The following is a 25118-nucleotide window of genomic DNA, read 5'->3' as shown; positions in this document are numbered from 1 at the left end:
CTGCAGCCCCTCCTGATTTGTAATGTGGACCAATCCTAAGGGTCAGCTTTCTAATTCGCAAAACAGAGACAGTTGTGGCTGTGCTTTTCTACCTCCACAGGGTATGGAGAGTACGCTGAAAATATAAGTGCTTTGTAAATACAACATCCTGTTATTATAATTATTGATGCTACTATGGTACCAAAAATAGAGAACCTCTCTAGCTACATATGATTTATACCTCCACACAGTGGCCTTGGAAAGTAAATGAGCTAAGTCAACCCCTTTTCTCTTTAAAATGTCCTTTGCTATTTCCCATCTGCCCATACTCTTGTTATAAGTCATCTGCTTTTAATTAGAGACAATTTTGAAATGCAAAAACTATAAAGAATAATATAACCAACACCTGGGTACCCAAATGCGGATTAACAATTGCCAACATTTGCTGTATTTATTTTATTTTTTTGGTCTTTATGAATAACGTGAAACATTACAGATGAAGAGTTTCTTATCACCTGTGCCTTCATGCTATCCCAGTACCCCTTCCCTTATAAGCAAACACTATCATGAATATAGTGTGTGTGCTTTTAATCCTTATTTTATATGTAGAGAATCAGAGTTCAATCCTTTTCACCTTTCTTATCTCCAAGTATTGTAGAGTTCTATTAGATTAACCTTAGCCCCAGTGAGAGGAAAAGACATATAATTTATTCTTGGGGACCTCCCATTCTAGGATGAAAAAGACCCCAAGCCAAATGTCCAAATACACTCTGATCTTCAGTTATACATCCATGTAGCAATGGTAGAACAGAGGTGCCTACTTCACTGGCATTTACCAGCAAAGACAGGGCTTTTCACAGGAAGTAGGTACTCAGTTGAAAATATAAAGTGATAAAAAGTTCTCACTCAGTTTGAATTTACTTCTTTGTGACAGAGAGGGAATTTACTCCAGATTGAACATATTTAATTGCAAAAATGTTAGGTTTCTGCTTATTTACCATCGTTTTAAAAAAGCCTAACATGTTTGGAGTCATGCTTTACAATTTAGGGTCTATTACTGGAAAATAGAAGGGAAAAAAGGAGAATAAGTGAATCATTAACACATTTTAGTTTGGGCAAACTTCGCAAGTACTTTATTAATACCCTTGAGCGTATGAAACATGTACGTTTGCTTTTAATGCTTTTGTCTTTTCCAGGTGGTTGTGCAAGTGAACGACATACCAGCTTATTGTTCAGGTTCCTGTTCCTTCCAATACCTTGAAGGGTCAACTCCCAGTGTCCACTCTGTGTGGTATGCCCTCGGTATGATGTGCACTTGGCATTGAGATGGGCGTGAACTTTATTTTTTATTTTTTTATTGAAGTATAATTGATTTACAATGTCATGTTAGTTTCAGTACAGTGATTCAGTTACATATACATATATATACATATATATGCACATATATACATACATACATACACACACATATATATATATGCTTTTTCAGATTCTTTTCCCTTATAGGTTATTACAAATATTGAGTATAGCTCCCTGTGCTATATGTTCGGTCTTTGCTGGTTATCTGTTTTATATATAGTAGTGTGTGTATGTTAATCTCAACCTCCTAATTTATCCCTCCCCCACCTCTTTCCCCTTTGATAACCATAAGCTTGTCTTCTATGTCTGTGGGTCTGTTTCTGTGCATGAACTTTAGACTGAGAGTGACTTTTTGGAGGCCGTGTACCTGGTGATGTGTGGGTAGAAGGTGTGTCCGTTCATGGGGTGGATGATGAGTGATGCAGCAGAAGGTGAATTTTTTAGCCAATCTAAATGAAATTGTTATGATTTGAAATGGTGGATTTTTTTTTTTTTAATTTCTTGGCTGCATCATGCGGCATGTGGGATCTTAGTTCCCTGACCAGGGTTCGAACCCGTACCTCCTGCAGTGGAAGTGCAGAGCCTTAACCATTGGACTGCCAGGGAAGTCCCGAAATGGTGGATTTTTGATGACTTAAAATGTTGTATTCTCTTTGTCCCTTGTTTTGAAATATTCTTTATTTTTATTTTTTTCCCCATTTTTTGTTGACTAGTGATTTCTCATCACTAGTTTGAGAAAATTTAAGATGAGGGCTCTACGCTATTAAAATCAATATAGATTCCAATACATGAGTCAGCATTTAATTCCTTGAATTTTGGGAGAGGAAGGTGAGAGGGAATGAATATTTGACAGAGTTCTTGTAAATGGAGTGATATCACTGAGAAATGTTTTCTTTCTTTTAATTTCTTTCTTCTTTTAAGATGACATTGACCTACTGGTCTATATTACTGGAAATAGTTTCTCTGGTGACTCCGAGGCCTTGCAGGTTACAGTGAACAAAACAAGTTGCAAAGTTATTTTCTCAAACCAAACGAATGTGGTGTGTCAGACAGGCCTGCTGCCCGTTGGAGTGCATCAGATTTCAATGTTGGTGAGACCCTCTGGTCTTGCCGTCAATGCCAGTGGAGGAGGCCTCTTCCTAAACGTGGAGCCCAGACTGGATTCTGTGGAGCCTTCCAGAGCTGCAGACATTGGTAATCCGGGGGCACCTGCATTGCATCTGAACCTCTGAAGCTAGCATTCTTGCCAATCTGCAGGCATCTAGTCCTGCCGTATAATAAATTCTGTAGCCACTGTGATTCACAGCTTTCTGTTTTCTGCCATCAGCATTTCTTCCAATGAGTAATAGACATTTGAGCCCTTAAATGAACTCACTTGCCACATAAAGGACCATAGTTTGGCTGATGGTGTCAGGCATCACTGGGTCAATCACTGAGTCATTGGGACAATCTGATCAAGTGGAAATGACACTAGGAGGGGGAGTTAGGACATGTGCCTGGGTTTTCAGCGTGCCAAAGTCAGAAGTGTGACCTTAGAAGTTTCAGATACTTCTGTGGGACTTAGTTTCCTAACAGTGATGAGGATGGGCACAGGATCGTTTACTGAGTACCTCTTCTAGGTAGTCGCACACCCTAAATACTTACAGCCGCTGGAAAGGTGGAATTATTATCCACATTTTTTCAGATGAGATAATAGTATTTCTAAGAGAAGAGTGACTTGCCCAAGGCTTCCCGATGGAAAGAGGTAGAGCTAGGATGCAAACCAGGATTGTGGGACGCCAAGGCTCCTGCTGCTTCTACCTCACCATGCTGTCTTACCCATGCAATGGGCTGAACAATGCTTAGAACTCTTAGTTTTGAGTGAGATTAAAATGAGCCAACAGGTGGGAAAGTCCCTTGAAAACTAAAAACATTTGCAAATGTGAAGTACAGGTCTGGCCCACTAGGAACTTAGTGGGTGTTTCACAAATGTTTGTAAAATGACGTACACTCGGATACTTGGCTAGCAGGCAAAGCCAACTACCATTTGAGTAGTGGGGTATGGAGAGGTCAGCGGGGCTTGCCAGCATCAGCCCCGTGCATTGGGTCTTAGTGCCATGGCAACCAAGGATCTCCCCATGCTTTCTGAGGGACACAACCTGTTTAAAACAACCCAGCCAGACTGCAAGAATCTCAGGAACACTCATGCTTTATATGTTAATATATGATTTTTAGAGCATAAAAATTTTTCCTTAATGCCTTGGATTTTTGTCATTGTTTATTCTGTTGGCCAAAGATTCGTGGCTTAGAACACTTATTAAAGTAGTGTTTCCTGGCTACAAATTCATTGTTCAAAGGAACAGTTGATTTCTGAATTTACTTGGCTTTATAGAGAAAATCAAGAGGCCTGCTTTTTTCTTCTCTACACATAAAACCGAACAAGCTTGCCCTTATTTCTCAGTGATTTAAGGAGGGAGCCAGATGGTCTGTGGTGCTCAGAGTGAAAGATCACACTCTATATTAACCCAATAATTATTGGTTTGAGTCTTCCCACCAGATGTATAAGTGTCTTTGATCTTCCTATAAAGTTACCTTTGCAGTTCAGGCCACACCATCCTTCCCCACTCGACTCTGCCACTGGACTGCAGATACCTCCAGGGCAGACAGGTGACTCAATCAGCTTTGTCCTCTACACAGAGTGACTCACACAGGCAGACTGGTCAACTGTCCCAGTTTCCTGGGACTGAGGGGTTTCCCAGGACGCAAGACTTTCAGTGTTATAATTGGGACGTGGAACTCTAAGTGCTAAAACTTGGAAAGTCCCAGGCAAACTGAGTTGAGTTGGTTACCCTGTCAGGGTATGCTGTACCACCAATACATGATGAAGGGTTTGTCTAGGAGGACTGTATACCACCCCTCTGTATTTTAGTGAAAGATGGAAAACTCAGAGAAGGGATAATGTTGGGTGGGTCCAAATTAATCTCTGCTAAGACTGAGGGGAAAGGGAAGGAGAGAGAGATTCTAGCTGCCACTTTCTTTATTACTGGATTTAAACTTTCCCTCTGAACCCTTCCTCCACCCTGCCACCTACCTAGTACCAACCAGTATCAGTCAGTCCATCCATCCATCCATCCATGCATCACTCAACGCTGACTAAGCCACCCTGTGGAAAGCCCTGTGCCAGGTGCTGAAGACCTTGGTTCTCAAAGTGTGGTTCTGGACCGGCAGTATCTCCATCATCTGGGAGCTTGTTAGAAATGCAGTCTCAGGCCCCATCTCTCACCTCCTAATCAATCTGCATGTTCACAGGATCCTCAGGCAATTTCTATGAATAGGGCAGTTTGAACAATACCGCTATTGGGGATTTAAAGAGAACCAGGCTGAGTCCTACCAACAAGGAATTTACAGAACAGTTGAGTATGTAATGAATACATGTAATAATGTGATCAGTAATATTCCAGATCACTACTTGCCCATATGCCAAATGCCCTTAGAAGGATTTTTTTAAAAAAATATTGGTTCATTTCTGTGTGTTAGGTCCTAAGGTGTGGACTCTTGTGAGGCACTTCAGCTTTCAAATGGGAATGGCATTGTCACTGCCTCTCCAACTTTTAATTATTATCAACAATAATAATGACAGCAATTTATTTAGCTCTTACTATGTGCCAGTCACTATGAATGTTGAGGATACAATAAATTGAAACAAAGTCCCTGCTCTCCTGGAGGTAAGTGTGTAAGAGAAAAATCTAGCAGGGGAATAGTGACGGAGTAGTGGTTGTGATAGGATGGTCACTGGCATTGGAAAAATGACAAGGATGTCACTGGAGGATGGAGACAGGGAGGAGGTGAAGGAATGAGTCCTGGGGAAATCTTGGAGGAGATTCTAAGCAGAGGGAACACCAAATGATAAAATCTTAAGTCAGAACGAGCTCAGCTTGTTCCAGCCAAGAAGGTTGCTGTGGCTGGCATAAACTGAGTGAGGGGGGTGGTAGGAGATGACTGGGAGCAGATCATATGGCTTTAGAGGCTATGAAAGGATATTGGGTTTTTGTTGTTGTTGTTGTTTTGGCCATGCCGTGTGGCATGTGGGATCTTAGCTGTCTGACCAGGGATTCAACCTGAGCCCCCTGCAGTGGAAGCTCGGAGCCCTAACCATTGGATTGCCCGGGAAGTCTGAAAGGATGTTGGCTTTAATTCTGAGTGAGACAGGTGCCATTGGAAAATTTTAAGTGCAAAAGCAACATGATCTGACTTAGGCTGCTGTGTGAGGATATACTATAGTGAGGCAAGGATGGAGGCTACTGAAGCCATCCAGGGGAGAGAGAATGTTGGGTTGGACTAGGGCAATATCTCTTAGAAATATATGTTTATCATTTTATTGTTGCTTGTACCTTGGTGTCCTATCTAAGAAACGATTGCCTAATCCAATGTCACAAGATTTATGCCTATATTTTGTTCTAAGAGTTTTATAGCTTTAGCTCTTGCATTTAGATGTATAATTCATTTTTAGTTAATTTTCATATATAGTATGGGTTAGGGGTCTGTATTCGTTTTCTGGGGCTGCTTAACGAGGTACCGCAAACTAGATGGCTTAAATAACAGAAATTTATTGCCTCACAGTTCTGGAGGCTATAAGTCTGGTATCAAGATGTCAGTGGAGGTGATTCCTTCTGCAACAACCTGTGAGAAAGAATTTGTTTCATGCCTCTCCCCAAGATTCTGGTAGTCTGCTGGCAATCTTTGGCATTCCTTGGGTTGTAAAAGCATCACCCTGATCTCTGCCATTATCTTCACATGGTGTTCTCTCTGTGTCTTTTATGTGCCCAAATTTTCCCTTATTATAAGGACACTAGTCATATTGAATTAAGGAACCACCCTACTCCAATATGACCGTGTCTTAGCTAACTACATCTGTAATGACCCTATTCCCAAGTAAGGTCACATTATGAGGTACAAGTGGCCAGGACTACAACATATGAATTTTGAGGGGGACACAATTCAGGACTTATCTTCCTGGTGTTGAGCCCTAGGGTTGGGGTGCCCAATATGTGGCTCAAACCCCTCACTCCCCAGGGAGGGTCCCCGAGCCTGAGATATCCCCCTTTTTTTCTGTGTCCCTTGCTAAGGGTGTGGGTCCTGAGCTGATTGCTTCTCCTCCCTTCCCACCCAACTCTGTGAGGATTTTCTTGCAGCCTTGGTTGTAGAAGAACCTTTCTGCCAGCCTCCAGGTTGTTTGCAGTGAGAGTTGCTCCACATGTAGATGTATTTTGATGTGTTTGTTGGGGGAGGTGAGCTCCACATCATCCTACTCTGCCACCTGATCTCCCCAATTACAGCTGTTTTATAAGGTATTTTAATGTCTGGCAGAAGACCCCTTCACTCTTATTTTTGAAATTTTGTTTTCTGGCTATTGTTTATTTTTCATTGAATTTTAAAATCAGCTTGTCTAATTTAAATTAAAAATGATTTTTGTATTTTTATCATGATTGTATTGATGCTTTAGTTTAACTTAGAAAGATATGCCACAAGCATCTTAGGTAGCCTCATCCACAAGAGGGCAGATAGCAGAAGCAAGAAGAACTACAATTCTGCAGCCTGTGGAAGGAAAGACCATATTCACAGAAAGATAGACAAAATGAAAAGGCAGAGGACTTCGTACCAGATGAAGGAACAAGATAAAACCCCAGAAAAATAACTAAATGAAGTGGAGATAGGCAGCCTTCCAGAAAAAGAATTCACAATAATGATGGTGAAGATGATCCAGGACCTCGGAAAAAGAATGGAGGCAAAGATTGAGAAGATGCAAGAAATATTCAACAAAGACCTAGAAGAATTAAAGAACAAACACCTAGAAGAATTAAAGAACAAACAAACAGAGATGAACAATACAATAACTGAAATGAAAAATACACTAGAAGGAATCAATAGCAGAGTAACTGAGGCAGAAGAACGGATAAGTGACCTGGAAGACAGAATGGTGGAATGCACTGCCATGGAACAGAATAAAGAAAAAAGAATGAAAAGAAATGAAGACAGCCTAAGAGACCTCTGGGACAGCATTAAACACAACAACTTTCGCATTATAGGGGTCTCAGAAGGAGAAGAGAGAGAGAAAGGACCCGAGAAAATATTTGAAGAGATTACAGTCGAAAACTTCCCTAACGTGAGAAAGGAAATAGCCACCCAAGTCCAGGAAGCACAGAGAGTCCCAGGCAGGATAAACCCAAGGAGAAACATGCCGAGACACACTGTAATCAAATTGGCAAAAATAAAAGACAAAGAAATATTATTGAAAGCAGCAGGGGAAAAATGACAAATAACATACAAGGGAACTCCCATAAGGTTAACAGCTGATTTCTCAGCAGAAACTCTACAAGCCAGAAGGGAGTGACACAATATATGTAAAGTGATGAAAGGGAAGAACCTACAACCAAGATTACGTGGCAAGGATCTCATTCAGATTTGACGGAGAAATCAAAAGCTTTACAGACAAGCAAAAGCTAAGAGAATTCAGCACCACCAAACCAGCTCTACAACAAATGCTAAAGGGACTTCTCTAAGTGGGAAACACAAGAGAAGAAAAGGACCTATAAAAACAAACTCATAACAATTAAGAAAATGGTAATAGGAACATACATATCGATAATTACCTTGAACATGAATGCATTAAATGCTCCAAGCAAAAGACACAGGCTTGCTGAATGGATACAAAAACAAGACCCATATATATGCTGTCTACAAGAGACCCACTTCAGACCTAGAGACACAGACAGACTGAAAGTGAGGGGATAGAAAAAATATTCCATGCAAATGGAAATCAGAAGAAAGCTGGAGCAGCAATACTCATATCAGATAAAATAGACTTAAAATAAAGAATGTTACAAGAGACAAGGAAGGACACTACGTAATGATCAAGGGCTCAATCCAAGAAGATATAACAATTATAAATATATATGCACCCAACATAGGAGCACCTCAATACATAAGGCAACTGCTAACAGCTGTAAAAGAGGAAATCGACAGTAACACAATAATAGTGGGGGACTTTAACACCTCACTTCCACCAATGGACAGATCATCCAGACAGAAAATTAATAAGGAAACACAAGCTTTAAATGACACAATAGACCAGATAGATTTAACTGATATTTATAGGACATTCCATCCAAAAACAGCAGATTACACTTTCTTCTCAAGCGCACACAGAACATTCTCCAGGATAGATCACATCTTGGGTCACAAATCAAGCCTCAGTAAACTTAAGAAAACTGAAATCATATCAAGCATCTTTTCCGACCACAATGCTATGAGATTAGAAATGAATTACAGGGAAAAAAACGTAAAACACACAAACACATAGAGGCTAAACAATACGTTACTAAATAACCAAGAGATCACTGAAGAAATCAAAGAGGAAATCAAAAAATACCTAGAGACAAATGACAATGAAAACACGATGATCCAAAAACCTATGGGATGCAGCAAAGGCAGTTCTAAGAGGGAAGTATATAGCAATACAAGCTTACCTCAAGAAACAAGAAAAATCTCAAATAAACAATCTAAGCTGACACCCAAAGGAACTAGAGCAAGAAGAACAAACAAAACCCAAAGTTAGTAGAAGGAAAGAAATCATAAAGATCAGAGCAGAAATAAGTAATAATAAGTAAATAATAAATAATAAGTAATAATAAAGAAAACAATAGCAAAGATCAATAAAACTAAAAGCTTTTTCTTTGAGAAGATATACAAAATTGACAGACCTTTAGCCAGACTCATCAAGAAAAAGAGGGAGAGGACTCAAATCAATAAAATTAGAAATGAAAAAGAAGTTACAATGGACACCGCAGAAATACAAAGCTTCATAAGAGACTACTAGGGGCAACTCTATGCCAATAAAATAGACAACCTGGAAGAAATGAACAAATTCTTAGAAAGGTATAACCTTGCAAGACTGAACCAGGAAGGAATAGAAAATATGAACAGACCAATCACAAGTAATGAAATTGAAACTGTGATTAAAAACCTTCCAACAAACAAAAGTCTAGGACCAGATGGCTTCACAGGTGAATTCTATCAAATATTTAGAGAAGAGCTAACACCCATCCTTCTGAAACCCTTCCAAAAAATTGCAGAGGAAGGAACACTCCCAAACTCATTCTAACTCATCACCCTGATACCAAAACTAGACAAAGATTCTACAAAAAAAAATTACGGACCAATATCACTGATGAGTATAGATGCAAAAATCCTCAACAAAATACTAGGAAACAGAATCCAACAACACATTAAAAGGATCGTACACCATGATCAAGTGGGATTTATCCCAGGGATGCAAGGATTCTTCAATATACACAAATCAATCAATGTGATAAACCATATTAACAAACTGAAGAATAAAAACCACATGATCATCTCAATAGATGCAGAAAAAGCTTTTGACAAAATTCAACACCCATTTATGATAAAAACTCTCCAGAAAGTGGGCATAGAGGGAACCTACCTCAACATAATAAAGGCCATATATGGCAAACCCACAGCAAATATCATTCTCAATGGTGAAAAACTGAAAGCATTTCCTCTAAGATCAGGAGCAAGACAAGGATGTCCACTCTTATGACTATTATTCAACATAGTTTTGGAAGTCCTAGCCACGGCAATCAGAGAAGAAAAAGAAATAGAAGGAATACAAATTGGAAAAGAAGAAGTAAAACTGTCACTGTTTGCATGACATGATACTATACATAGAGAATCCTAAAGATGCTACCAGAAAACTACTAGAGCTAATCAATGTATTTGGTAAAGTTTCAGGATACAAAATTAATGCACAGAAATCTCTTGCATTCCTATACACTAACAACAAAAGTTCAGAAAAATTAAGGAAGCAACCCCATTTACCATTGCAACAAAAAGAATAAAATACCTAGGAATAAACCTACCTAAGGAGACAAAAGACCTGTATGCAGAAAACTGTAAGACACTGATGAAAGAAATCAAAGATGACACAAACAGATGGAGAGATATACCATGTTCTTGGATTGGAAGAATCAATATTGTGAAAATGACAGTACTACCCAAAGCAATCTACAGATTCAGTACAATCCATATCAAATTACCAGTGGCATTTTTTACAGAACTAGAACAAAAAAATCTTAAAATTTGTATGGAGACACAAAAGACCCCAAATAGCCAAAGCAGTCTTGAGGGAAAAAAACGGAGCTGCAGGAATCAGACTCCCTGACTTCAGACTATACCACAAAGCTACACTAATCAAGACAGTATGGTACTGGCACACAAACAGAAATATAGATCAATGGAACAGGATAGAAAGCCCAGAGATAAACCCATGCACCTATGGTCAACTAATCTATGACAAAGGAGGCAAGGATATACAATGGAGAAAAGACAGCCTCTTCAATAAGTGGTGATGGGAAAACTGGACAGCTACATGTAAAAGAATGAAATTAGAACACTCCCTAACACCATACACAAAAATAAACTCAGAATGGATTAGAGATTTAAATGTAAGACTGGACACTATAAAACTCTTAGAGGAAAACATAGGAAGAACACTCTTTGACATAAATCACAGCAAGATCTTTTTTTGATCCACTTCCTAGAGTAATGGAAATAAAAACAAAATAAACACATGGGACCTAATAAAACTTAAAAGCTTTTGCAAAGCAAAGGAAACTGTACAAACAAGATGAAAAGACAACCCTCAGAATGGGAGAAAATATTTGCAAACAAATCAATGGACAAAGGATTAGTCTCTAAAATATATAAACAGCTTATGCAGCTCAATATTAAAAAAACAAAAAACCCAATCAAAAAATGAGCAGTAGACCTAAATAGACATTTCTTCAAAGAAGACATACAGTGGCCAAGAAGCACATGACAAGTTGCTCAACATCACTAATTATTAGAGAAATGCAAATCAAAACTACAGTGAGGTATCACCTCACACCAGTTAGGAAGGGCATCGTCAGAAAATCTACAAACAAGAAATGCTGGAGAGGGTGTGGAGAAAACGGCACCCTCTTGCACTGTTGGTGGGAATGTAAATTGATAAGCCACTATGGAGAACAGTATGGAGATTCCTTAAAAAACTCAAAATAGAACTACCATATGACCCAGCAACCCCACTACTGGGCATATACCCAGAGAAAGCAATAATTCAGAAATACACATGCACCCCAGTGTTAATTGCAGCACTATTTACAATAGCCAGGTCATAGAAGCAACCTAAATGCCCACTGATAGACGAATGGATAAAGAAGTTGTGGTACATATATACAATGGAATATTAGTCATAAAAAGGGATGAAATTTGGTCATTTATAGAGACATGGATGGATCTAGAGAGTGTCATACAGAGTGAAGGAAGTCAGAAAGAGAAAAACAAATATCGTATATTTACGCATATGTGTGGAATCTAAAAAAATGGTACAGATGAACCGGTTTGCATGGCAGAAATAGAGACACAGATGTAGAGAAAAAACGTATGGACACCAAGAGGGAAAGTGGCAGGTGGGGGGGTGGTGGTGGTGGTGGTATGAATTGGGTGATTGGGATTGACATGTATACACTAATATGTATAAAATAGATAACTAATAAGAACCTGCTGAAAAAAAAATTAAATAAAATAAAATTCAAAAAAAGAAAGATATGCCACCTTACAATGTTCACTCTTTCCGTACATTTACTTCAGTTTTCTTATTTAAGTTTTAACCCATCTGTTAACGTTTGTCAGCAGCATTTCAAAGCTTTCTTCACATTTCTTCATACTCTTGAATTGTTCTTGTCAAGATTGTTTCCAGATATTGTATCTTTTATGTTGCTATTGTATGTTGGCTCTTCTTCAATGTTATTCTTTAACTTAGAAGTTTATTGTAGTCTTGTCCTGAATCTTAAGGGCATATTTATATATTTAACTTCAGGGTAATATTCCATTTAGTCACGTGCTCCTGAAGGAGTTTCATCAGGTTGTATAAATTTCCTTTCTCACCCTGACACATTTGGGAATGACAACCTTGCTTCTGTGGCCTCTCCCCACTGGCATGGGGTATGTGTCTCTATTTGATGGCTTCATTGCCTCTCTTATATCCCTTTCTGGAAAGATGGCAGACCAGAATCATTGCTCATCAACAATAAGTGGGCTTCCTGTCCATCAGCTGGATCAAGGGCTGCTCCTCCAAATGGTATTGTGTGCCGTGATATCAGTGCGATTGGTGCCATTCCTTCTCTTACTGAAGTTTGTGGTGAGGAGATGGGGGTTTCTGAGGTTGCTCCTCCTCAGTGGTCAGTACAGAAATCCTGGCGGCACTTGGTGACAATGACAGTCACTTCTATATCATCATGGCGACCAGAACATAGTCTGTGGTATTGAATCACAAAGCTGGAAGGGTTAAGGCTGTCATTTAAAGATGAGGGAGTGGGAATTCCCTGGTGGTCCAGTGGTTAGGACTCTGAGCTTTCACTGCTGAGGGCCAGCTTCAATCCCTGGTCGGGGAGCTAAGATCCTGCAAGCGGAGTGGCATGGCCAAAAAAAAAAAAAAAAAAAAAGATGAGGGAGTTGAGGACCAGTGAACTCAGGGACAATAATGCATATGATCTGCTCTAAGTGGTAGAGCAGTCTATAGCCCTGACTCTGGGCCCCCTGCTCTATCTACTGTCTTACACTTGCTCTCTTATACTGGTTTCTTGGGAAGAGAGTATGTTTTATAGAATTGGCAGGGATGATGTTCAAAAATCTAGAGCAGAAGCAGTTTCCAGAGACCATCTATTGATACTTCTCTGTTCCATGGCTGTGTTTTATCTCTATGTTTTAGTCTTAAATATCTCCTTCTCTCTGCCCTTCAGTCACTGTATCTCCCATCTTATTTAGTAGTTTATATTTTTAACTTCAGTCTTTTTCTGCAGTTTGAGCATGCCTTGTGTTTTGACTAAGGAGTTTCATATTTTGATTTCATTTATTTTTCTTGTGGATAGTTAATTATTGTCTATCTGTATGGCTGTGTGTCCTATCTGAAAATGCTGCTTTTGTACAGGAGGGCTCTGGGCCACCATCCGAGGCTCTAGTTTGGAAGATGTTAGCCTGGTTTTATTTGGATCCCAGTTTTGTGCCATTAATGTCACCACAAGCAATTCACGAAGAATTCAATGCAAAGTTCCACCCAAGGTAAGTGGAATCTTTTGGCATCTCCTCTCTGAGTGAGTGACCATTATTAACGTATAGTGTAAGGTTCTCAGTGAATCGTTTCTTCGAACTAAGTTAACTGACATGACGTTTTCATCATGAGAGCATGCTTATGTTGCTTACATGGAAGCACTTCTGTTATGAATTGGGAAGCTGACCCGCCAGTGGGGCTTGTAATTAGCATCAGTTAATTTCTTTTAAAAGAAGACAACCAGACAGTCCCAGTCCATACTCTTAATGATTATTAGTGCCACAGAGTAAATACATTTACCTAGTGCACATTCTGAGTGTTGGTTTGCAAGACATATATCTTAGAATCTCGCTTCTTTCTCAAGTAAAAAAATAACTTAGTTTTCATTAGCAGTTTGTTTTCTGGCATGGATGGGACTGGTGGAACTTGGAATCCTCTAGAATGTCTGGTTCCTATGAAATAACTTCCTAGTTAGTCCCTACTGCTTCCCTTGTTTCTTAGAAACAAGTCCCTTAGCTTTCCCATCCCTCTTCAGCTGGTGCTATCCCATAGATGGCATAAGAGTTTTTGGTCCAGACCCTTCCCTGGTGCTGTGGGTGAGAGTCATGCTCACAGCTGAAATTGAACTTCCTATTCAGAGTTCACTTCAGTGCCATCAAGATTCCTAGCACATCCATGAACCCCAAAGAAGGCTGTCTGCTGAACAATAAAGATCTCTGGAAGAAGAGAGGGTTCAGAATAATCTTTGACCTCTGGCCCCATATTTTTATCTCATCCAGTTATTCAAATATTATGAAATGTTAGCTTTTATATATAAACTGCATGCAATTCTAATATGTGTTATAATTTGTATATTTCCCATTATTGGACATTTAGATAATTTCCAAAATTTCTTATTTCCTATATTTACTGTGTACTTACTAGGTGCCAACAATAACAGCACAGAGATATAAAGCTTTGGACATGGATATCCAGTTGTCTGAAACTCTTTTTAAATAATACTCTCACCATCGCTGTGTGGGTGTCTGATTTCTGGTGCCTTGGCCAACACTGAGTATCAGCACTTTAGCTATATTTACCATTTTAATGGGTAAAATTTGTACTGTTTGAATTTCTTTTACTAGAGAGAATAAAAATTAGGAAAGCCAACTTTTAATTGAACAAAGCAATACATGCAAAGTTCAAAAGAAAATAGTAAGGGCTTCCCTGGTGGCGCAGTGGTTGAGAGTCCGCCTGCCGATGCAGGGGACATGGGTTCATGCCCCGGTCCGGGAAGATCCCACATGCCGCGGAGTGGCTGGGCCCGTGGGCCATGGCCGCTGGGCCTGCGCGTCCGGAGACCGTGCTCCGCAACGGGAGAGGCCACGACAGTGAGAGGCCCGCGTACCGCAAAAAAAAAAGAAAATAGTAAGACAATCATACTCTCTCATACCCACTTCCCCATTTTTCAGTACCCCCTTTCTGAAACAACCACTTTAAATTCCTTTGAATATAGTTACAGTGTCATTTGTTGGTTAAATCAGTAAACCATATTTACATTATTAAACTATTTGAATGATACTGACAGAATCAGGCAATATATAATTTTTATAGTTTGTCTTTTTCTTAGAGTTTTTTACTTTATAAATTTATTTATTTATTTGTTTGTTTTTGGCTGTGTTGGGTCTTCGTTGCTGTGCGTTGGCTTTCTTTAGTTGCGGTGAGCGGGGGCTACTCTTCGTTGTGGTGTGTGGGCTTCTCATTGTGGTGGCTTCTCTTGCTGTGGAGCACGGGCTCTAGGTGCATGGGCCTTAGTAGTTGTGGCACGCGGGCTCAGTAGCTGTGGCATATGGGCTTAGTTGCTCCACGGCATGTGGGATCTTCCTGGACCAGGGCTCAAACCTGTGTCCCCTGCATTTGCAGGTGGATTCTTAACCACTGTGCCACCAGGGAAGTCCCTAGAGTTTTTTTTTTTTCATGTCTTCCTTATTATAAAAATCCTCTATCTTAAAAAAATTTCATTATGTCAGTTGCTCTTTTTTCTTGAAGCTCCCTCTTCTTCTGCTTCAATCTAACTTGGTGTTTTCTAGATTTATTCTATAGGTTTCATCCTAGTATTTCCCTTGACTGCTCTCCTGAGTAGCTTCACTGTTTCTTGGAGGTTTTTTTCTCTTTTTTTGGTTATTGCTTATTTTATAAGATAATAGCCTTAAGAAATACCCCAAGAAAGAAAATGTGGGAGGGAAGTTTTCTTAGTACTTAAATATCTCAAAGTACTCTCACACTTGATGTATAGTTTAGCTAGATATAGATGTTTATTTGAAATTGCGTTTTTTTTTTTTGCAGAACCAATTGGTGTGTTAATTGCAAATCATTCTTCTTTACTCTTTAATCTGTTGGATGCTGCACTTGCCTATTCTAAGCACTTGTCACTGTGTGTGTGTGTGCATGTGAGAGAGACAGAGACAGAGAGAGACACACAGAGAGACTTCAAAGTAGCAAATATAGTCTTTAAAAACAATTTTCTTGAAATTAACCCTTTAAACTAATTCTGTATGGACTTTGCTCAACTCAGTCTTATTTACAGAGTTTTTATTTTATTTTTTAAAAATATTTATTTATTTATTTTCCTTATTTTTTTGGCTGTGTTAGGTCTTAGTTGTGGCACACGGGATCTTCGTTGAGGCATGTGGGACCTTTTGTTATGGTGTGTGGTCTCTTCGTTGCGGTACCCGGGCTTCTCTCTATTTGTGGCATGTGGGTTTTCTCTCTTTAGTTGTGGCTCAAGGGCTCCAGGGCGAGTGGGCTCTGTAGTTTGCAGCACACGGGCTCTCTCGTTGAGATGCAAGAGCTCAAAGTTGTGGCGCGTGGGCTTAGTTGTGCCGTGGCATGTGGGATCTTAGTTCCCTGACCAGGGATCGAACCTGCGTCCCCTGCATTGGAAGGTCGATTCTTTACCACTGGATGACTAGGGGAGTCCCCAGAGTTTTGATTTTAAAAATTAATTTTTCAGAGGGAAGATGGACCTACAGTGAATGTGACTGTGATCAGAGGGGACCATTCTGTGGTTCTTCCCAAGGCATTTACTTATGTCTCCTCTTTAAATCCAGTAATCGTGTCTCTCAGCAGAAACAGAAGTGGCATAGCAGGTAAAATACCTGATCCTGCAGGATCTTTTCAGCTTAGAGCACTGATTGTATAAAAAGGCAAACAATGGCCTGTTAATTTTATTGAAGATAGTATTATATTTTGGATGGAAGTTATTTTTCTGAAAATCTGGAGACTGATTTTCTCCTCTTAGCCATCATTGAATAAATCTCCTTATATCTATTTTTCTCTCTGTAAAATTGGGACCATTTCTATCCTGAAAATGACATGGAAATTCAAAATTAAAAATTCAGTAAATATGTATTATATACCTACTATGTGCCAATAATAATAGCACAGACATATAGTAGACATTAATCTTTGTCATTAATTTATAGAATTATTAGCCTCAGTTTACAGATTAGGAAACTAAAGAACAGAGAGAATAAGTTACTTGTCTAAGATGTTATTTGGTAGTAACAACCTGGTAGTAAGTACCAGAGTTGGGGTTTGAACTCAGGCAGTCTGGTTGCAGATTCCAAGCACGCAGCCACTTACAGTTTATTGTAAAATAGCATTTGGGGCAGCAGATCCTTTTATAGCAGTTATTTGATATGATTAGAAAATAGTATATTCTGATTAACTTGTTCCTTGAGAGACATATATATAAAGAGTGTATTCTTTAGCATCCAACTACATGAAATGATTTAATCTTTCTTTGATGATTCAGATGATATGACAGGATGGAATTATGACAATTTATTATCATGTCATAACATATAGATTTGGAAAAGTAGCAGGTAGCACTGTGTTCTGGTTAATTGGGTGCCAGTTGACAGAGCTTATGGCAGACATGTCTAAGGGTTTATTATACAAGACCATCAAATTTCCTAAAGAAACAGCCTGGACTAAATTTTTCTGGTACTATTTTCATTTTCCATTGCTCAAGAGTACATAAAGGGAGGTGTCCTTTAGCTTCTCAATATTATTCAGCTCAGATAGTGCAGAAGAAGAATTTGCTGCCTGAGGCGGCCAAAGTGTGTAAAATTCCTTAGTGGTATAGATTCTTCCCAACGAAGTAGAAAAGGGAGGAGGGAGCTCCGTGTTCTATTCAGATTTCAGTGATTTTGGCTCTTAATAAAATTTCCCATCTATAATGAAAAGAATAAATACATTGCATCAGTGCCTCAAAGGCATATCAGATTAGCTTGACAATTGACCAAGAGCCCAAGGAGTTCATGTTATTGATATATACAACATGATGCATTATTTGCAGGATTTACACTTGCAATGAGATCTTTCTACAGGCAGAATAAAGAAGAACTTGTTATAAAACCCACAGTGAGTGGTGCCCTATTGGGAAAGCTTCTTTTGAAAGTTGGAGGGCTACATATCTCCATCCAGGAGATGCTGCTGCTGCTGATGACAATAGAGCCAAGATGAAATCAAAGAAAAAAGAAGAGGGGCAGGGAAGGAGGAGGAAGGATTTGATGTGAGAGACCATTAGTGTGATTTTTGCCATCAGCGCCTGATCTGAATGAATTCCAACTCAACCACTCCTTGGGCACAATACTTAACTTCCTTTATCTTTAGCTTCTCCAACTGTTAGGTAGGAATAAGTCTTTCAACGTTATTGGGAAAAATGGAGATGAAGTATCAGTAGATAAAAGTACCTAGTCCAGGAACTAACACAGAGTAGCACTCAATAAATGCTTTATTGAAGTGAGCACCATCATTCTGCCAGATACTGGGTGTTGTATACATGGGCCAAAGATGGCCTCTCTACATTGGCCCCATGTGGTTTCCTTCTTCACAGCAGGCTGGGATCCATTAGCTGAAAAGTCCGCCAATGCCAAATTCAAGTTCTTACACACCTAATTGTTTTAAATGTAGCCCCAATAAGCAGATTTTCTATAACCTTTTAGAGCCTATCTGCTTTACATACCCTGCAAAACTTCATTTAACATATGATAGCCGTATCTGTTCCTCTTGATACTCAATAAATATATGAGATAAAATGAAGTGTCCGTAGTACACATGGCACTTCAGTAGAGTTGCTAATAAACTAAAAAAGGTATTGAGACACAAGACTGGACTCAGGCCCTCACATTTCCATTAATCAGCTCTGAGACCTGGGCTACTGAGCCTTAGTTTCCTCAAAAGCAAAATGCCAGTCCTGCTAACTGCCCTGCATATGTTATCAGGACAGTGTGAGGGTCAAATGGGATAATGTGGGTGAAAGGGCTCTGTAACTGCAAATGACTGCGCTCATATATAGCATTGCTATGGGGCTCAGTGCATAATCAAGACAGAGCTTTAGACTTTTATCTTCAGAAAAGTAGAGGCTACAAAAAGGACATGGAGTGTTATTTTCTGGTTATGAAGACCATCATAACTACTTGATTTGCCTTTGCATGGAGGTGAATTAATGCCTCTTGTGTACAATTGTCCTGACAATTTTTCTTTCTATGCCCTTGAAGTTATAGGCTGTAGCTCTATTAAAAGAGTTGTAAGTTTCATGATAAAAATTAGGTTGGCATTAAAAACTTTTTCAAATTATTTTTATTTTATTTGTTTTGGCCACGCTTCATGGCTTGCAGGATCTTAGTTCCCTGACCAACGATCAAACCTGGTTCCATCAGTGAAAGCGCCAAGTCCTAACCATTGGACTGCCAGGGAATTCCCGGCATTAAAACTCTTAATCAGAGTATTATGCACAGGGCTAACCACGTGTTTAATCTCGAAAGATAATCTTAGAATTGAATAAATGGTTGAGACCACAAATCCACTTCACAGGGGCTAACGGATTCTTTTCAACACAGGAGGTGAGACCCTTTCCATTGGAATGGCGCTGCCAATGAACCACACGGATTTGGATGCTCAAGTCCACATTGGGGACACCAGAGCTCGAGTCCGAGCACAGGCAGCTCAGGGCCTGGAGGTGGTGCTGCCCCCGCTGCCTGCTGGGCTCCACGGAATCTCAGTCTCCATCAATGGGGCCCATATTCACGCACAAGGGTGAGGTGGACCCTTGCCATTCATTTTAAGTCTGTTGATGGTCTAGCGATTCAGTTGAGGAATTCTAGTTTTGAGTTAGGTCTTTATTTTTTCTTCTTCTGAAGTTAAGGGATAAACATATGAGAGCCCTAAAATTTGAACAAATCTTGGAGACCCTACAGGACAGTTCACTCTCAAGACCAGTTTTTGGCTTACTAGTTGGGGAAAGGAGAACTTTCTGGAACTAAGATGTCATGTCTCTCAGTTGGGTTGGGATGGGATGGGATGGGCATCTCTATGTGAGGAGGAAGAGTCTGTGCTTAATAAGAGACTGTGATTTCACTAAGACCTTTAATAATAACGGTGTCTTGGGCTTTGAATAAATGGCTTCAATTACTGCACAAGCCGTGCTCAGTCCTCTTTACCCTGAAGTCCCTCTGCCCAGTCTTTCTCCAGAAGTTCCCTTGCTTCATTCCAGAAAGTAGCTAAACTATGAGGCTGATGTGCCCACTTGATATTGGAGCAGGAAAATATCCCACATAGCTTCTCTTCTTCACGTTTCCTTCCTTCTCTGGTGGACAGTGCCCCTCACCTGTGCTCTCCATCGCAGCCTCCTTTCTTCTTCTCCCCCCAATACATACATCTCCGCTGTCTCGTGCCTTCTTTTCTCTTTTTTTCTGACTCTCAGTTATTTCATGACCATCTCCCCATTTTCTATAGTGTGGATCTTCTCATCCAGTACATCACAGAAGTCTTCAGCATCCAGCCTTGCTGTGGGTCCCTTCTGGGTGAGTGGCTTTGACCTGACTGGTATTATTTATTCAGCAAGTCTACTCCCTGGATATTCAGAGTTTGTTCCTGGTGAGACCAGAGAAGGGGCTGCAGGGAAAGGTGCTTTCCCCTGCACTGGGAACTGAGTGACATACTTTGGAGGGTGTGAAAACTCAGGATCCCTTAGCCCAGTGAGTTCAGGAAATTAAAGAATTTTTACGATAAGGAGATGTGCCTGGTTTTCTTTTTTCCTAATGGAAGGAGGCTGAAACATCTAAAAAGTGGCACATCTCGAGTACATATCACTGAATCACTTTGCTGTACATCAGAAATGAACACAATATTTTAGATAAACTATATTTCGATTACAAAAACAACAGTAGAAAACAAGAGAAGAGCTTCCTGAGTTAGCCTTTTTGGTACTGCATATGCAAGGACAAGAGGGATGAGTCTTTGACGTCTTCGCTTGCTCTAGGGATGAAGAAGAAGGATGAGACAGAGTCAGAAACACAAATGCCAATATGGGAGATGTCAGGACAGGACAAATAGAGAAATCTAGAAAACTACTCATTTTCAGAAAAAATTGAAAGCTATATATTTGCCTGTGATAATCATTGTGATAGTGGATGAAATAACACATTGTCCTTTTTAAAATTTTTTTTTATTGGAGTATAGTTGATTTACAATGTTGTGTTAGTTTCAGGTGTATATCAAAGTGAATTAGTTATACACATACATATATCCACTCTTTTTTAGATTCTTTTCCCATATAGGCCATTGCAGAGTGTTGAGTAGTTCCCTGTGCTATATAGTAGGCACATTATCCTTCTTGAACATAGTATAATCCTTTTTAAAGCTGCTTGGCTATACCACTGATTTGGTAATGATAAGGGGTATGTTGCCCCCATCCCTGTCCTGAAGATGGGATTTGATTGTACCTCAACAAGAAAGTGAGACAATGTCTATGAATACAGCAGCAAAATTACAAGCATGTTTCAATGTTTCATTTCTTCTTGATATGTCATATACACACACACACATGACTACATAATATATGGAATACTGGAATATTAATAGAATAATATAGAAGATAAGTAGAAGACTTCAACAAATTAGATTTTTCATTATGAAGTTTAATATATGTAGAACAATATACCTATGTACTACATAATAACATAGAGAATAATATGGAATATTAGGGTAGATAATACAACAGATGACAAGAAGACTAAATAATTTGATTTTTCATTATGTATATGTTGTATACATATGTATATGAAATATACATATCCTCTTTCTACATAATAATTTGTAGAATCATATAGACTGACATGTTAGATAATATAGCAGATGACAAGAGCACTTCAAGAAATTTGATTTTTTCATTAGTGTCCAAGTTGATGGAGGTTTCTAGGATCTATAAACATACTTGGAAATTTTGTCTTAAATATTATAAACATTCCTCTTATAGGACAATTTATATTGTTTTACTGTCATGTGAAATTTAGCCCATCTGACTCCTGCCAAAATGATCACACATCAACATCGATGGGTGAGGTGAAATACTTTCACTAACACTTTTACCCCACCTTTTACTTAGTCCTGCTGGGGCTCACACAGGGGCTGTGAGTTCCTAGTTCTGAAATATCAGCTTTTCAGTTTTGTTCTCAATATTTGTGCTTTAGGTGGAACCATCCTCAGCATCTCAGGAAGAGGGTTCAGCAGGGACCCAGCTTTGGTTTGGGTGCTCGTGGGCAATCGGTCCTGTGACATTGTGAACTCAACGGAGACGAAGGTCTGGTGTGAGATTCCGCCAGCCCCCCTGCCGCCTGGTGCCCCAGCCCCTGTGGAGGTCTGGGCTGGCAGCCAGCCCTTCCCCCACCAACCTTTGCCAAGCCTGGTGGGGAAGGGCTTCATCTTCACATATGAAATGGCAGCAACCCCGGTGGTCACAGCCACACGAGGAGAAATCACAAATCACAGCCTGAGGCTCTACGTGCAAGGGCAGAATCTCTCCAACTCAGAGGTCCTTCTGGGGAACTTGAGCTGTGATGTTGAGACCCAGTCTCCCAGTAGCAACACAAGCCTGTCTGGATGCGCTTTTCCTCTTCACAGTTTGGAGGCGGGCATCTATCCTCTCCAAGTACGTCAGAGGCAGATGGGGTTTGCTGACATGTCTGCGGTGCCCCAGCAATTTGTGGTGTTGCCTCAGATAACAGCCATTTCCCCAACACTTGGGTCCACTTGTGGAGGGACAGTACTCACGGTGAGAGGCTCGGCTCTCAATTCCAGCAGGAGGTCAGTTCAGGTTGACATTTCAGGTCCTTTCACTTGTGTGATTTTGAGTTTGGGGGACCAGATGGTCCTCTGTCAGATTACCCCGGTGGGTAACCCCTTGCCTGGCACTTCCTTCACCCTGACTGTCACTGTCCTGGTTAATGGGCTGCCCGGCGCCTGTCAGGGGAATTGCACTCTTTTCTTGTGTGAAGAGACAACTCCTGTCCTGGACGCCTGGACCACGACCATCAGTGGGTCTCTGACCACAGTGCTGATTAGGGGTCAGAGGTTAGGTACCGCGGCTGATGAACCAATGGTGTTTGTGGATGATCTCCTTCCTTGCACTGTGACTTTCTTTAATACAAGCCACGTGGCATGCTGGATCAGTGACTTGGCCCCAGGACCCCACTACCTGTCAGTTTTTCATACAAGATATGGGTATGCTTGCTCTGGTTACGTTTACAGACACTTCCACATTTTGCCTCAAGTGTTTCATTATTTCCCCAAGAATTTCAGCCTCCATGGTGGAAGCCTCTTGACCTTGGAGGGTACATCCCTGAGGGGGCGGAACTCCACTTTAGTCTACGTTGGCCAGCGGGCCTGCCTGACTGTGAACCTCAGCTCTGAGCTCATCCAGTGTGCTGTTCCTGCAGGGAATGGCTCCGTTGCCCTGGACATAGAGGTAGATGGACTTTCTTACCAGGTGGGCGTCATTGGTTACAGTGACGCCTTCACCCCCGAATTGCTCTCAGTTTCTCAGACTGATGACGTCTTAACGTTTTTGGTGGCCGGGATCTCAGGAGCTGCGAACGTTGACATTTTTATTGGGATGTTCCCCTGTGTGGGTGTCTCTGGCAACCATACCCTTCTCCAGTGTGTGGTCCCATCCCTTCCTGCCGGGGAGTACCAAGTCAGAGGTTATGACCACCTGAGAGGGTGGGCCTCGTCTATCCTGGTGTTCACATCCAGAGTGACCGTTACAGCGGTGACCGAGAACTTCGGTAAGTCGGGCAGACGAGGCAGAAGAGCCTTCTTTATATAAGTGGATCAGTAGCTCCTGTCCCTACTCTGTGAGGTAGGAAATGAACATCAGTCTGAATGACAGAAGGAGAGAGAAGCTGGTTTTCCTCTTACAGTCCCAGCTTCCTCCTAAAACTGTGTCATGCTCCATTTATGAGGCTTTGTTTTTTATCGAGGAGATTGTGCCTATCCTCTAAGTGTTTGATTGTATTTTAATTTGATACATTAACCCGCTTTAATTTGTGCTTTAAATTAAGTAATACCATTTGTAAGAGCTCATAATTTGATCATTTAAGTAGAGCATAAATGCCTTCATTTATTTTTAAACCTATCTGCCAATTTGAATTGTTTTAAACTTATTAAATATGATTAATTTTTATCAGTTTGTACTATTTCACAGACGAATTCATACTCCACCAATAATAAGCCAAATGCACAGTACGATTGCATTGGTTGAACTTTTTCTCCTTTTAGATGTATTGATATTTGCCTTGTCTTTTTTTCCAATGATGTTCTGGGTTTCTGTCCCCTTAATGTCTTAACTACACTTGAGATAGCTCAAATGCGATTGTGATGCAGAAAGTTTAGAAGTAATTATGGGAGCAGGATCGTAGACTGATGAAGTACGAACCAAGCCATTTCTTGGAACAAATATGTCTGGCCTCAGCTGGGCGGGATGCTATGGGGATTGGGGTTTGGTCCTGAGTCTGTCACTGTTTTAGCTGGGTAACTTTTTTAAGCCTCAGCTTTCTTATTTGATAAAGGGTTTGGGGCTGGATGCTCCCTTGTTCCCCTTTCAACTCTAAGAATCCATGACTTTTATGGTGAGAGAGGAGGGGTAAGAATGCACCCAAGCAAAAAGTTTGTCAGGTAGCTGTGTAAGTACCACCTAGATTTGACATTGAAGGCAGGAGAAACTAGACCTTTATCTCAATGTGGACTAGAGGTCTCTGCACATCTGAGACTTCAGCTGACATTTTCCTTTATTGATTTTCAGACTGAAGCAAAACATGTTGTCGGTTAAGAACTGACGTGATTTTACCCATCAGACAGGCACTCTTTTTACACAGAAGGTAGGAGTATAAACTGGGGCAACATTATTTTGGAAAGAAATTTGGCAGTATTCATCAAAATTAAAAATTTACTTTTCCTTTGACCTAGCAATTCCACTTCTAAGAAGTTGCACCAGTTTTACTCATATAAGTGTATATAGTTCATTGTACCATCCTTAATTGCAGCAAAAGAGGAGAAATTATGGAACTATCAATCAATAGGAAGATTGCTCAGTAAATTATGGCATAATCATATGATGGAATTCTAAGTGGCTATTAAAATGATGAACTAGATCTGTATATATAGACTTGGGAAAATGTTTATGCTACACTTCTAATTTTTTTAAAAAGTTGTAGAATATTATGTATAGAATGATCCCTTTGTATAAAAAAAACCTATTTGCTTTGAAAATTCAAGAAGAATTCACAAGAAATTCTATACATGGACACTT

The 25118-nt window shown here is 40.1% G+C and overlaps 1 protein-coding gene across 2 annotated transcripts in view; it reads left to right on the top strand.

Moving 5' to 3' along the window:
* Positions 1-25118, top strand: part of PKHD1 (PKHD1 ciliary IPT domain containing fibrocystin/polyductin) — a gene marked incomplete at both ends in the record, with an annotated part of 432913 nt that overhangs the window by 40425 nt on the left and 367370 nt on the right. For both annotated transcript variants that reach the window (XM_079712827.1, XM_079712826.1), the window contains 7 exons: positions 1176-1281; positions 2260-2532; positions 13364-13494; positions 16476-16611; positions 19372-19567; positions 20267-20334; positions 22003-23595. In XM_079712827.1, the coding sequence (XP_079568953.1) occupies positions 1176-1281; positions 2260-2532; positions 13364-13494; positions 16476-16611; positions 19372-19567; positions 20267-20334; positions 22003-23595 (2503 nt within the window). The remainder of the gene's footprint in view (positions 1-1175; positions 1282-2259; positions 2533-13363; positions 13495-16475; positions 16612-19371; positions 19568-20266; positions 20335-22002; positions 23596-25118) is intronic.

This window comes from Hyperoodon ampullatus (assembly GCF_949752795.1).
Source record: "Hyperoodon ampullatus genome assembly, chromosome: 10".
NCBI classification, from domain to species: domain Eukaryota; kingdom Metazoa; phylum Chordata; class Mammalia; order Artiodactyla; family Ziphiidae; genus Hyperoodon; species Hyperoodon ampullatus.
Note: the sequence above shows the minus strand (reverse complement) of the source record. Positions and strands in the feature narration are given on the sequence as shown.